This window comes from Lissotriton vulgaris, chromosome 9 (assembly GCF_964263255.1).
Source record: "Lissotriton vulgaris chromosome 9, aLisVul1.2, whole genome shotgun sequence".
NCBI lineage: Eukaryota > Metazoa > Chordata > Amphibia > Caudata > Salamandridae > Lissotriton > Lissotriton vulgaris.
Genome location: NC_141697.1, coordinates 867,783,241 through 867,799,075, shown reverse-complemented (window position 1 = coordinate 867,799,075; position 15,835 = coordinate 867,783,241). Strand labels below are relative to the sequence as shown.

Here is a 15,835-nt window from a genome sequence, read left to right as displayed (position 1 = left end):
ACCTGCCATACTTGTTGCCCAAGCCTTGAGGGATAATCTGTGTCAAAACGTATTGTGACTGGCTGCCCAGCATTGAATAAGATTGGTCTGAACAGTGATTATTTATGAATGCTTAATACATAACCAATCCGAATTGTTGCTGTTCCAGCAATTATAATTGCCTAGACTATTAATGAGAATGAACAATTTTGTTTCAGTTTAGTGGCTACTTGACATGCAATCGGAATATCCTATAGTCAGCATTAGATATTCTGGAAACAGCATAACACCAGAAGCTTTCCATGCATGGAAGCTAAATTCACCTCTTTCTACCCATTCCACCTGAAAGCAGATTATCAATGTTTCAAAAACAATAACCCAGTTGACAAGCTAACAAAAAAGGGGCAGATTATGCTATGATGGCATATTCGGTTTCAGAAATATAAAACCATAAAAGTTATCTTCATATGTAAATTACATAAAATCACATCTTGTCACAAATTAGGCATATTTCACAACATTCCTTAAAAAATGAATAGTTAATGCTATAAAATTCATGTATCAATATGCGTAGGCAGTTACAGGCACATGCATCGAAGGAAAAATCGGTCGCAAATAGGCAGATTCTCAGAATCCGTCCCTTTGCGACCGATATTTTTGCATTTGGGATGCATCATCCCAAATGCAAAAATCGCAATTTAAGGAATCTTTAAATTGCGATTCCTTAAATTGCGATTGCATTTAAGGAATCCCAAATTGAGATTCCTTAAATGCAATGCATGAAAGTAAAAAAATTAGCGATTTGAAGTTGAACTTCATGGTAATTTGCAAAAACTTAGAAAAATGCACTTTTGAGCATTTTTCAAAGTTCCAAGTTGCGCACACACAAGCCCTTGGAGCATGTGTGTGTGCAACATCTGTGCATAGATCAATTTCAGGGGTGCAACAGGGTGTCATTTTGACACCCTTGCACCCTTGAAATTGCATGAGCAATTTGCGAGTACCTACTGGTACTCGCAAATTGCTCATGCAATCTCTAATTCATTCCTATGGGCCTGGAGGCTGATAGGAATGAATGGGACAGCATTTCTTAATTGCGACTAGCAATTTGCGACTAGCAATTAAGGAATGTTTAGGAATCGCTATTTTTATAGTGATTCCTACATGCATAGGCTTTTGCGATTCCTTAATTGCGATTCCTTAATAAATGCAATTAAGGAATCGCAAAAGCCTACGTTGATGCATGTGCCAGTAAGTTAATTACCTAGCAACATGAATGCACCACCCGTACCTAAAACTGAATTTAAATACAGCCTTGACCCCTGTCGACAGTTAATATTCAATCAAGACAGGCCCTGGATTTTACCACAATTTTCAGATACCCAAGAACAAAAGGAATACACTCCTCCTTCAATAATTGAAAAAACAGGAGAGCTGGACGAGCCTGTTTAAAATCCATCCTTTTCAATATTGGCACAATAAAAACTTCCTAGAGACCATGTAAAAACTACAGAATAAAACAAAGTGTAGCAAATCCTGTGCAGACTCTCTGTCGCAGCCACAGGGTGCTAACACTTGCCCTCTACTACTCGCCCTAGGTACGGCGAGCAGGAGGTGAAAAAGGTCCATTCGAACCTTGACAGTAAAAACCGTTCATAGGTGCTAAAAAGTCCCAGGAGTAAGGCTCGATTGATAATGTGGTCTTTAGCATTATAAATGTATGTACGCTGGGTTTACACAGTTCCAGCTCTTCCCTTTCCACTCTCCTGAGGTTGCCTAAGGACTCCTTTAATGTCCCCACGTCCTGTTTAGTTATAGAAACAGGGTCGGTGTACAGTTCACCTTGACCCAGCCGTTCAAAGTTATCCTTAATGTATTTGAGCCAAGGGATGCAGAGCGTGCGGTCCAGAGTCATACAGTCCTTTAAAATCATATGACTCAGGGTCAGGTTCTTGTTCAACCAGGTTTTTAACCATAATGTTAAGTGGCGGAGGGTCAGTGTATCATTTAGGAAAGGCAATCTAAGTTCCTCGTGTACCACCATATTCGATGTGCCACGAGGGACAACCAATTGATGTATCAGGAAACTGTTCTCAACTACCTGGATATCATCTAAGGGGATATGCCCCCAGATTTCACTTTATAGGAGGCAATAGCAACACTCTTTACCTGGTAGATCTTCAACAGGGCTGTGATGGGTCTCTTTCCTAACTTGGATGCGAAATTCGAGATAGCTGCGTTCACCAGCATCAGATCCCCTTTCTTTATTTGTTTGAGTGGACCCCATTTTCCACGCGTATCCAAAACGACACCCAAGTATGAAAAGACTTCAGTATGTGGCACCTTTGCCTGGCCAACCCTGAATTGAAACAGTTTTTTTGGACGGGTCCCCACTTGCATGACGTAGGATTTAGAGTCATTATTAGATAAATCCCGATCCACCATAAAGGTGGAAAAGGCATCAAGTAGTGTTTGTAGCCCCCTTGCAGTCCTCGAAATAAGGATTGGGTCAACCGCTTAAAGTAATACAGGGAGGCCGCGTCTGCCTACATACGGGTAATCCACCCCTGTGGACAGAAGAACTTTGTCTAGATCATTAATATAAACATTGAACAAAAAGGGGGCCATAATGCACCCTTGACAAACGCCTCTTTTAATGTCAAAGTCACTGGACACACGCAGATCTTGCGAAAACCTAACATTCGCCTTGGTTGCGCAGTGGAGATTCTCTAGAAAGTGAACAATGTTGCCATCTACCCCTATATCTCTCATGGACTGCCACAGTTTGGACCTGCGGAAGATAAGTCCATGAAAGCTAGGTAGATTGTACCAGAGCGTGCAACCTTGTACTTGCTGAGGATCAGGGTGAGGTTAAGACACTGGGCCACAGTAGACCGGCCTGGGCGGAACCCATATTGAATATTTGATCAAATTTCGTGTTCCTTCGCCCATCCGGTCAATCTATCCAGGAGCACACGACCCACCACCTTAACCACCGAGTCCAACAGCGATATCGGTCTGTAACAGTGTGTGTTGTTGCGATCCCCCTTTTTAAAAACTGTCACGATGGTCGAGGTGGCCCAGGACTCAGGACCGCATTAATTAAGGCTGTGAGTACCAGGCCCCAGAACGAGGGGTCAGATTTAAAAAGATCCGAAAGAATACTGTCAGGGCCTGGCGCTTTCTTGCTTGTCAGCCCTGTGATACCTGCCTCTATCTCCCCAGCCCAAAAGTCAGTGTGGTAGAAACTGCTTCCTGACCGGACTCGCTAATCAGCTCTGGGGGCTCTCAAACATTGCTTTAAAATGAGACACCCAGTCGTCCTCCGTGATGTGTGGGCATATAGCGCTTCCTTCAACACTCTCAAGGAACGAGCAACTCCCTCCAGGCCTCCTCCTTCAGAGTAGACTTGCGCTTGGCCAGTTTCACCTTGTAATCCCTGCGGCAAGCCCTGACTAAGGTCTGATTTCTAGGACTCCTGCCAAGAGCTTTCCGCAGGGATCTTGCCGCCTTTGAACTTGAAGAATCAAACCACCTAAGGGTGCGAGAGACTATTCTTCGTGCTGGTGCACTTAAGAGATCACTGACTTTGGAAGAGATGGTATTACAGGCACTAATGATCTCCCCTGGAGAAGTATGCGGTGAGGTACATATGGCCAGTTCGCTTGCACAATGATCTATAACTGATTTGTGAAAAGTGCCCGGAGAGATCTATGTCCATTTAAGCCTTCGTTTACCATCTGTCGGTCTTAATGACCCCTTGTCCCAATACCCCCTTTATAACATTATTGGATTTCGCAGTTCAACACACAATGTGTTATGGTCACTGTATGCACTTTCTTGTATAAACAAACCCCAAAATGAAGATTTCAGGAGTGATGAAATTATCATGAAATCAATGATTGGACCACATCTTCCTTTAAACGAAGGAACGGCTGCCTTGCTACAAGGGTCACCTAATGACAGAAGAGATATCAAGTCAAATTAATGAAGGAGTATGTTCAGAGCATCCCCCTGGGCAGTATGCTTGAAATGCAGCCCCCTCACCAGAGGGCAACCTAAGCTATCCAGGCTGGTCAGCGTGGGATCTCCACAAAGATGTACTTTGAAATCCCCTGTTATCATAAGGTTTTGATGTTGAGTCGTGCAGCGGTGCCTTATAAACGAACCCAATAGACTAATATTACACTCACCAGATATTTGGAAATAAATACGGCCCAAGTTTCTAGATCCCTTTCTTAGAGTCAGATGTTGTATACAGATACTGTGTGAAGGTGAAACCTGGATCTGACAATCCAATGCAACAGAAATAAAGATAACTAGACCACCCCTGGCTCTTCCAGCTGTTTAGGGTGAAGCCAGGACAAAAAAGACTTATATCCCTCTATAAATAAACTGCAGTCTACCATCCATGTTTCCTGCAAACAAACCACTTGGAATCGTCTTATAAAAGCAATTCATAGTGGGTCAGAGAACTTGTTAGCCAAGCCTACGCCATTCCAGGATATAAAATTGGTGTCATGCCCACACATGCTTTGCTGATTTTCCCCTGGGGTGTCCCGCTGAACAACACAATTCCAGGATATCACATTGGTAGCATGCCCACACATGCCTTGCTGATTTTCCCCTGGAGTGTCCCGCTGAACACGATTTACCGGGTCCGTGTCCAAAGCAGGTGGCCTACGAAGTCAATCGCATGTGTCCAATCTAGACAGAGGGGTGAATCTGTTTGACAGCTCTAGGGATAGTAAACCAGGTCCCTGCCGGTACGGGCTCAAATTGTCGGAATATGCTGTTTTAGCAGATGGATTCAAATGTACTTTCCTGATAAACAGGGTTTGCTGCGGCAGGTTGACATGTGGAGCCATATTAAAATATTTCTGGTGTGAGCTCCCCGCAAAAACAGGTCTATAAAAGAACCCGAGTGGCAGGGCGAAGATTGCCGACTCTTGACTCGGAGGACCGGGATATAACCTTGAGGATAAGATCCTTTCTGCCAGGTGTGGGCTGTTAAAATTTACAATGACACAATCCCCCGGTAGTGAGTTATGAGAGCTACCAATCCACTTCACTCTTCTCACCATGATAAGATTTCTTTCTACCCTAGAGCCCAAGTATGTGTTATGTGATAACCAGTATAAAACTTTATTCCTCAACTGGGAAAAGTCCTCTTTCCTACCCCCTGGAAGAGTTGGCACGTTCCCCAGTACCACAACGTAAGGGGTTGATTCCGCGGGCAGATGTATTACTGGAAGATCTAAAGAATGAACTTCCTCTCCTCTCGTGGGCCATGCCCCTGTTGGATGAGTCCCTGCCTGGGGCTGGGGCTGTAGCTGCAGAGATGATCTGCTTCTTAGGTGAGGAGAACCTCTCTGTGTCTACGATGGATGACTTTCAGTATCGTGTCTACCCTGCCCCTGAGGCTGGCTGCTGTCTGGAACTTGTGGGCGATCCCTATTGGCAGGACCTGGTATAGGGTGATGTACAAGTTGAGCGGCTATCCCTGCATTCTAAACTGTTATCAGGGGACACTTCAGGTCCAATAGACTCTTTTCAATTGCTGTTAGTCATTGAAATAATGGTGCCAACTTGAAGTCCAACATAACCTCCATTGTTACCCTGAGGGTCTCCAGAGCACCTGTCATGTCAAGATTGGGCAGTGTGGATGTAACAGGTGGTTGAACTTTAGGGGTGAGGTTAGGTTTTTGTTTTCTCGCTTTGCCCCCCATTGTTTGTGATTTCCTTTTTGTGCCTGTAGTAGCCTCCTTAGCTCCCAACGTAGTCGGAGGAGAGTTCCCATGCAAGGGGCCTTCGGGACGAGAAGTGAACATGCAGGGGGTAGATGCCACCCCTTCCTGGCTTGGTTTGGCCTTAGTACTCACCTGGTTAATAATTATAACAGCCAGCAAGAGGGACCTTCGCTGATCTGTGGGAAGGGAGGTGACCCCGCTGTGATCGCGCATTTCTGTAATATCTGCAGAATTAGAGGGATCGTTGTCCATGCTAGTCAATAACTCAGGTGTATCTGTGTGCAAGACAGTTGCACCAGCAACCGGTGACCAGAACAGGCGACGGTTAACTAACTCAATCTCCTTATCCAAAACAGCTGCAGCACGTTGAAGAAACAGGTCCATGGTAGTTACTGAAGCAGTAGTGCCAGCTACAGCCCCTCCTGGGGCTAGTGTCAGCTTATGTCTAACCATGACAAATTTGATGCTGGCTGTCTCAAGAGCTGACTGGGTGATGGTATTACTCAGGCAGATTGTCAAGTGCTTAAGAAGTGTGATGAGATGGTAATCAAGCAAAGCTGGACTAGTTGTAACAACAGGGAACCCCGGGTGCCAGGCTAGAGGGGCAAACGTCAACCAACAAGTACGTGGTGTATTAAACAAGTGTGGGGCAGGCGCCTTCCTACCTTCACTTTAGGGTCACAGTTGCGGATGTCGATCCAGAAGGAATCTGCAGTATTAAAGCATGAGGGACAAGGTTGGCAGTAATGTAGTCCCTGTGAAAGGCAAGGCTATTGCAGGTATGCTCAGTCACGTCATTAGTCCTCTGTAACTCTGGCTCCTCACTGCCATAGATGCCTTTGCCGTTTCCCTTGACTTTGCTATAAGCACCTGGCCAACGAGGAATTTCTGGTGGGAACCGGGGGTCTGAACACACTCAACAGACCCCGGCCTGCCACTCCCTGCTACTCCTGCCGCTCCTGCTGCGGCTCCTATGGCGGCTCCCTTATGGCCCAAGCTGAGCTGGACTGCGGTCCGTTTGTACTCCCAATAAGGGAGCCTGGCCCACCAGGAGCCGGTAACAAAGCCAAGGTGTGTGCCAGGCGGGGGGCGCAAGGGGCCCTAGCAGTTTCAATGGTTTTCAGCGTCTCGAGTCTCCTGTCTCCCGTTATCCCGCTCCTGCTCCTTCCTCCTGCTCACTGCTCAGCGAAAGCGTGGTCTGTATTGCTAGTAATTAACCTACCCTTATTTACAGTGTGCAAGGACCATGTACAATCACCAACCTTTAGTTTTTTTAAGTTCTGTCACCAGGCACTCTGCTTCTTCCTGGATCCGCTCCTCAATGCTTTTCTTACCCATCCCAAAATTTCTTAGAGTCATGAGAGTAAAACGACGTAGCTGCTTCCAGCGCTCCCCATTGCTAAAGATGATACCTGGAAAAAATATTTCAACTATAAGTAACAGTTCCTCATTCTCAAACATTTTGGTAAAATAAATGTAACACAATTAGGCAAGCATGATCATGTTCTTAACAGTGCCAAAATATATATAAATACAAGTTTATGAGAAGTTAATGAGGTGAGGATAAGAAAGGTAACCTGATTGAGGCAGAGCAATGGAAAGAGGGTGCATATGTTGCAAGGAGATTGATGCAGTCTTGATTAGGAGTGCAGACACTGGGGGAAGACACTGGAAGTGGAGTTCATTTTTTGTTAAGGGACCTTCCTCACCTTCACCTTTCTGAACTCAACTTAAAATCAACACCCATCTCAGAGGCGGGAGCCTTGGCCGAGTTTTGGCTCTCTGGTGCAAAAGTGCACTGTTGGCCAACATTAGAGCAGTTTTACAAAATCTTTTTCCTGGTAGTTATGATTTTTCATTGGAAACTGAGAGCTTAGTTTTGGAACCGAAATGAGATGTGCTTCTGTCGTGTGATGCAGTGGTTCCCGAACTTTTTCAACCTGTGGCTCCCTTTATCTATTGACTGTGGTCCACGGCTCCCCTTTATGTAACTTTTTTTTTCCGGGTGATGAGGATGTAAGCCCAGCCTCTGGAGTGCTTCCATTTGTATTCTCTTTAGTCCAGTGGTTGGTTGCTAGCTTACCAAGACATCCAATGGATGTTAAAAAAACACAGGGGCGTTCCGCATCACAGACAGACTGTGCTAAAGTGGCAGGTACACAAAAATCCAAACAGTAAATAAATACATGAGCCAGTTACTACATGTTGAAGACGTTATGGCAGAGCAAAGCAGGTTTCGTGAAATAAATAAGAATGCAAACTTTCTATATGGATACTAAAGCTTCCATGTGTGTTATTTCATGGTGTCTAAGGTATTTCTGCCTGCATCAAGTGCCATTGGAATTGTCTAAGAATTTTCAAAAATGCCGTAACTTGATGGCTACCACCTTTGACAATAAGAATGTGAATTTGTTCAATTGACCCTGGGTTCAACAAACAAATTACAAAGTTTCGATCAATTTGAAACACAAAATCACAAATTGTATTTCCTACTATCTCATATTCCACCCAGCATTTGTGCAATTCCATCACAAGTGGAACATTACTGCCTTTCTGTATTCAGGGTTGAGGGGTGGAAAGAGGGGTATTCTTAGGTGCGATGATTCACAGGCAAGCTATTGAACTTTCACAGGCCTTCCCAGTGGATTTTCCCACTCAATTAGGTACCTAAGGGTAGCACCAGCAAAGTGTAGCACCAGCAAAGTATAGCAGATGTGTGCATTTTGGTCTAATGGGCATCTAAGCACCCCATAAAGAGGTGTAAGAGAATGTTTTTTGCAAACTTGAATATGGTTCCCAGGAGGAGAAAACGAAACAGCAGGTTTATATGCATGCAGATAAGGTGCAATTCCCGCTGACGAAAATTCCACCTGTCTAGGACTAGCTGCATTCTCGGAAATCAGTGAATCTTTGTGCCTGGCCCTGCAACACGTCACACGCTTGTCCAACCCATTCACGATGCTGACAGGTCCTGCTTCTGAAACTCCCCCGCAAGACATTCCCACTTAGCACGTGCCTTTACTAGAGCCCACAAATGCACATTTTAAATATGCAACTGCTGTGTTTTAGAACTGAGGCGTACTGATACAACCTGCTACCTTTCCCACATTCTCAAGAAGTGTGTGGCGCCCCTGGCGAGTTCTAATGGCGCACCAGGGTGCCGCGGTGCACAGTTTGGGAACCACTGGATGGAAGTATTTGGAATACACACATAGGGGACTCCAATTAGTAACTTGCTGTATAGAATACGCTGGATGGATTCAATATATTTTTTTGTTTCACACTGGTTTAAAGAAGATTGTGTAGATTGAATATGTGATCAAATTTGCCTTTTAATTGATTTGTAAAGTACAGCATGACATTATTTACACTCCGGTAGGAGTGAATTAGGGTAGTGAAGACTCTGTCTAGGGCAGGGAGTCCTAATTTACATGTTCTCGTAGAATGATGGCATTTTCTTGTTTTACCCATACCGTGCCTGCTGTTCCCCTGCCTGGGTGAGAAGGACTAGACCGGCATCATTTGAACACAGAGGCTTGCAGGCCTGCCTCCTGCCTCCTGATTTGAAGTCCCAGGTACATAAAATACTTCCATCTTACCTGCATCTGCACCTGGACACTGCCATCTGTCAGTCTCCCTACCACCCCAGTCCTGGACCCTTGGAAGTGAGGCCTAAGGTGCTTCTTAAATTCAACCCATTCTTATAGGAACCGGCAATCTTCACCACTGCGGGGGTCAGAAGCAGTGCATTTTAGCCATTGCGTGAATCGGAACCAGTGCATCCTCATTGTTGCATGGGGCGGTGCCACCGTATCGCCTTCGGAACCAACGCACCCTTCCTCTGCTGCAGGAGCAGTAGCAACATATCGTATTCGGAACCAGCGCATAATATTTAGAACAGACGCATCGCCACCATAGAGTGGAAAGAATTGGCACATCTGGTTCAGTGCGTGGATCAACACCAATGAATGGTTTTGGCTGCACTTCACATCTTCGATGGTGACAAAGCCCAGATCAAGGTACTGGGTACTTGTCTCCAGCTGGCGCTCCATCATGGTTGGCCTGAACTTTAGACTTTTTTCAGGCAGGTGCCGCCAGATATCCCAAATAAGTCCTTATCACCTCTAAGAGCTATTTTACAGTTCATTCTTTAAAAAGAAATATCTCGATTTCCACTTATTGGTATTATTTTAGTTATGACATTATTCTCTATTTTTTCAACCTCATGTGATGTTTCACTGTGTTACTGTTTGAAGTGTTGCACAAATACTTTACAAATTGCCTTTTAAGTTAAGCCTGACAGCTCTGTGCCAAGCAACCAGAGGGAGAGCACAGGGTAATTTAGGGTGTGTTGTGACTTACCCTGACAAGGATTGTGATTCCTCCTTGGACAGGGTGCCTTCCTCTGCTAACCAGAAACCTAATTTCTAACAAAAGAATAACTGAAATAATGCTCTATTCTGAGCCTGATGGGCACCTTAGTAGGTTTGTCTTCAAGTCAAAGTGTAACCTGAGTGGATAAGTAAACTGGTAAATAAACCAGTTCAGTATATTTTAGCCTCCTTCTTTAAAGGTCATTCAGAGATTTTTTTAAAGTGAATCTCAGTTTTTTTTGTACCATAGGAATTTAGAGGTGATTTTATCAACAGATAAAAAAAGACTGAGAGTCACAAATTGGAACCATGCTTGAGTGGTGAAAACTGACTAGTGGGTTCACTATCATTTTAAAGGATTCCAACCTACCCCTTTGACCCTACCCCCGTACCTCCACAAAACGCCCTTAGGGGACCATGCCTTCAAGAAGTCTTTAATTTTGTCAATTGCTTTAAGTTTGTTCTGAAAGAGGGATCACGAAAAGTTAACACAAAATCCAATACCTAACCAAATAATAAAACTGTTATTCCCCTTGAAAGTCCAAGCTCACAATCCAGTAAGGATGGCAATGAATATTAATGGGTAAAACTTCAGTTTTATCTTTGTTTAAGTAATAGACTGAATAACTGGAGAAAGCATGAATAATATTTACACTAGCTGTTATGGTATCAGCAGGGTCTTCTGCAAAGACTAATATATCCTCGGTTTATGAAGCAGTTTTGAAAACGGAAATTTCCATCCCAAAGTGGAGATCTTTAATTTTGGTGGTTTTATTTAGCATTATCAAAAGTGAGTCTATGGACAAGACAAAAAAGAGTGGAGAGCGGGCGTCCATGGAGGATGCCTTGTTGTGAAACAAAGGATGTGGAACCACTGATTCAGATTGTCACTTTTGCTTTTGCAAAGGCACATGGCATTTTTAATGTGTAGGTCACCTAGATTGTAACTATATAGTGCAGCCTTTTGGTACGACCATATGATCTTATCAAAGGCCTTCTCAGCATCCAGTGTTATAGCTGCTGCTAGAGGTGATTGAAGTAGAGGAGCCTAGTCAATGATATGACAAAACGTGTGGATTTTAGCACTGGCTCTTCTACCTTTAACAAAATCAGCGTGAGAAACATGGTTAAACTAATATGTTGCCATATATATTGGTTTCAATGTTTATAAGCAAGCTCAGACTCAAACTCTTAGGCTTAGAATGGTCTTTCCCTTACTTTGGAATGACTGTAATAGTGACTTCAGCTGCTGTGCTAGTCACCTTCCCAGATGAGGCAAAATAATTGTTGACTGACATTAGTGGACCAAACCTCCACGCAGCAGCCAACAGTTCCAGTACCTCGAAACCCTAACAGGTGATTTTCAGAGCTTTATAAATGTTAATTGATTGACAACCTAAAATAGAGAGTTGATATAAAAATCTAAAACAGCTTAATGATTCTGTTGAATGGTTAGGCTGTCATAAATTCCTAGTGAGGCCCTTTTTTGCATGAAATCTGTTTTTTCAAGATTTTTCATAGAACAAGTACAAGACATGATCACCAATGCTGAGACCACACCACAATTCCATAGTACATATAACTTCACAGTTGCAAGTAATAACACCCAAATATCACCAGAGCGCTAAAAGTGTTACAGGCGCAGAATACCCAGCAAGGGAGCTCCTCAGTCAGATACACATGTCATAAGTCTTGAAACATTGAAGAGATACAGAATAACTAGTGAAAGTCAAAGGTGTATCTCAGGAAGAAACCAAGCAAAAACTGTGCTCCTGAGTGGCACATGAGTGAGCCTCTTTGGTAGTGTGGGGGAGTGGAGAGGGGAGGGGGGAGGGAGTTGCTGGGTGAGGGTCAAGAACAGCTACCACCACCACGGTGCCTGGCGAGGCTGCTAGTCAAAGTGTTGTAGTGTTTTAAGATTGGGTAGTCTGAGGCAGGTATACTCAAGGCGAGAAAAACAATCAATAAGTGGTTGCCAAATACAGGGAAATGTGGCGTCAGTCTGGGCCAATTTGTGGGACAGTAGTTTCCATGCCATAATATGCCAAAGGTGCTTGAACCATTGACCAATGGGTGGGGCATGGTTTCCTTCCAGGCTACAGCTATAAGCTATTTTTTAACGCATAACATATGGCTAGTGAGCCTCCAGTCAGTGTGTGTCATCGCCTCAAGGTAAAGACATTGGATAATCAATATTGACAGTGGTGTAGGAGACAGGGACTAGAAATCCCACAGTGCCGTCCATGTTACCGAGGATCTCCTTCCAATAAGTAGGAATGAGGGAGCAAGGCGACCAAATGTGGCAGAAATCCCCCGGTTCTGTTCCGCAACGCTAACAAAGAACGAAAGCAGTTGGGTAGATAGTGTGCAGGTGTGTCAGTGTGTAGTATCACTGTGGCATGATCTTATAAGCTGTCTCTTGGGGTATACTTTTGCAGGTTTTGGGGATGTCATGCCAAAGTGTTTCCCATTGTTTTTGTGAGATGCCCTCTAAAGTGCATTTTCCATTGCGTTTAGTATGTGTGTGTGAGAGAAGGCGTAGAGTGGTGATGTACTTTGTTCAAGATAGCATACCCTATTGCCATCATAGCCCTAACCAATTTCTTGAAGGAGGCCTGGGCCCGCAGGGCTCCTTGCGCATTAGATGGGTGGAGCACCCTGTGATGAAGTGGATGGTATTGGAGCCACGTTGATTCTAAAACTTTGAAGTCTGCTTTGCATTGATCAGTTATCGACAGTGCCTTCTGTAAAGAGTTGTGCAAGAATCTACATTCACTGGCCTCCCAGCTGTGCAATGTTTTGAGGTCAAAGGCCAGGATGATGTCAGGATTGCAGGCAATTGGCATGTTGCGGGAAGCAAAGGTGATGAGACCCCTACTTAGCTCCAGTTTATCCCAAATCTCGAGGAACATCCTTGTAGGGGTAGCGATATATGCACTCTGGGGACAGGCTTGTTTGAGAGGGTGAAAAGCCACTGCTCAGTCCATGTGGAACCAGTGTTTATTGCTTTCGTGGCCAAGAGCGGTCGACCTTGAATCTGGGGAACTGGGTTTGAGTCTCGGCAACCACGCTCAACATCCTGTGATTCTGGGCAAATCACTTCATCTCCTCGTGCTTAACAAAAATGAATGTGTCCTTCTGTAATGAAACTGATGCTCATGTAAAGTGCTCTGATACCCGATTCGGGTCTAGTTCACGCTATATAAAACTGTATAAAACTTTTTAATAAAAATAAACCCCACTCGAAGACATAGCAGAGATAGGCAGTCCAGTAGAATTCCAGGAGGTTAGGACAAGCTAGACCACACCTGTCGCTGGGCAGCATTAACACAGAATTAGAGAGCCATGGGCGTTTACCTCCCTAGATAAAAAAAAACTGTATGTCTCACTGTAGGAGCAAGAGATCCTCGGAAGGGATGGAGGTAGGTAAGAATTGAAAAGGATAGAGAATCCTAAGGAGGACATTCATTTCATAATACATGTAATGGCTTCCAGCGGAGGAGATTTTTCCCGATGGACTTTCGATATTCTGGCCAGTTGGCTTGCATCCAAGAGGCCAGAGTGGAGGTTAAGTTAAGGTTCAGGTATGAAATTGTGCGGGAGGCCCACTAATATGGGGCTAGTAGTTGAAGATTGGGGCGTTCCTGTTTGAGTATGGTGAGGTTCAGGGCACACGGTTTGTCATGTTAACTTTGACCCCAAAACCTTTTAAAAAACAGTGAGGCAGTGCATAATCGCAGGGAGAGAGGTAGTGGGTTGAGTGAGTGTGAGTAGTAGGTTTTCTGTGATCAGAATCATTTTGTGGGACCAACCACTAAAAAGGATGCCTGAGATGGCTGCCGTCTGTTGAATAGAAATGGCTAGAGGCTTGATTGCCAAGGCAATAGTGGACAACCCTGAAGGGTACCTCTGGTAAGATGGATCGGGCTCGTATGCTGTCCATTAATGTCGACAGAGGCAGTCGGGCAGACATAGGATGCCATGATCTTCGTGTTCATACCAGTGCCTAGATCGATCTTGTGAATGGTGGCAAAGAGAAAGGTCCAGTTCACTCTGTCAAAAGCCTTCTGTGCTTTAAGTGAGAGAAGGCAGGTTGGGATATTGCAAAACTGAGATTTTTCCACCAGTTGTGCAATCTGGCTAATACTGTCTGCAACTTGCCTATTGCGAATGCAACCAACCTAGTCGAGGTCTATAAGGTATCGCACCAACCTGCTAGCCAGGTTCTTCATAAAGATCTTAGTGTGTGTATACAGAAGTGCTGAGGATTGAGAGGATTAACACAGAGTGAGGTTCTTCTCTGGTTTGGGAATGAGGGTGACCTTAACATCTGCCATGGTAAGGGTGAGACCTGTGTCCTGGGTAAAAGAGCTAAACAGTATCAGTAGCTGATCTTGGAGACTGGAGAGGAATGCCCTTTATGAGGTGATAGGGAGCCCGTTGAGGCCAGGTATCTTCCTGACTGGAAGCTCCCACATAGCACAGTGTAGCTCTGTGTGTGATGGAGGCATCTAGAAGTGCACAGTGACAAGGGTATCCGAGTTGCAGTTGCATAAGTAGATATTTATCAAGTCCGGCGGGATATCGTCTTGTTCTTAGAGGGTTTGGCAGTAGCAGTAAATTGTCTGTTTCGTTTCCATTTCGGTGGTCGCCCGGGTCATTTCACACATCCCAATTTGAGCAATATGGGTCTTAGATTGGTGTTATCGTTGTTTACAGGCAAGTAAGGTGCCAACCTAGTCTCCCCTTCATAGTCCTTCAGTTTCAAAGCCAGAAGGGAGCATTCAGCCTTATTGGTCCTATGGGGTCTCAACTATCCCAGCAAAATCACTAGCTGTCTAGTGCTGCGCCTGGTAGGGGAAGTCTGGTTGAGGCGCTCAAGGCATTAATCTAGGTAACCAGTCCTGTCTCCACCAACGGGGAGACCCTCACTCTTGCACTAGCTATGATTGTTATCACACCCCTGATGTTAGCCTTCAAACCATCCCAAAGTGTGGGAGGTGATATGTCCAGCAGGGCGCTGAGTTCAAAATAATCCACTGAGTTCAAAATAATCCACAATACCCTTTTTGGATCTCTGCTGTGTCTACCAGGTTTCTCAGAAGTTGTCGGAGGAATCACCACCACAGCAGACCTCGAGCTGGGCCAGTGTTACTTGCCCATACCAGCTCCACATGTGCATGTTTGAGATTGAAATGTCTGAGATGGCTGCTGTTTCAAGGTCGTGGAGTAGGGAGTGAGCGAAGAAGAGATAGTCAATGAGAGAGATAGAGGCATGGACGTGAGAGTAGAATGAGCAATCAGATTGTCTATAGCGCCAGGAGTCTACCAATCCCAAGTCTGTGATGTTGCACTTAAGCTGAGCAGACATAACTCCCATGCCTTGGTAGGGATGCATGCTTTGGTCTAGATCCGGGCCCCAAACCAGGTTATAGTTGCTACTCACTATAATGTCACACAGCTCATTTATCAGCTGGTCACGGAGCATTCTGTGTCTGATTAGGGCATAGATGCTAAGCATGTTAGTGGGCGTGTGCTCCGTAGGATGTTCAATGTTAAAAAAGCCCATTGCTGTCCTTAATTGACTTCAGGACCGTAGAGCAGCAGCCTGCCTTGCACAAAATGGCTACTCCCAGCATTTTGGTTGTAGCGTGAGCCAAAAAACAATGGGGATATTTCAGGTGGCTCGACATGTTTCTGCTTTCAGGGTGCTCTATTCCGCAAAGCTTTCAT

The 15,835-nt window shown here is 44.7% G+C and overlaps 1 protein-coding gene across 1 annotated transcript in view; it reads right to left on the bottom strand.

Moving 5' to 3' along the window:
• The window catches only part of LOC147692391 (cytochrome P450 2G1-like), a 475,560-nt gene that overhangs the window by 305,635 nt on the left and 154,090 nt on the right, over positions 1-15,835 (bottom strand). Inside the window, exon 3 of the mRNA XM_086938613.1 lies at positions 6,992-7,141. Coding sequence (XP_086794739.1) covers positions 6,992-7,141 — 150 coding nt within the window. The remainder of the gene's footprint in view (positions 1-6,991; positions 7,142-15,835) is intronic.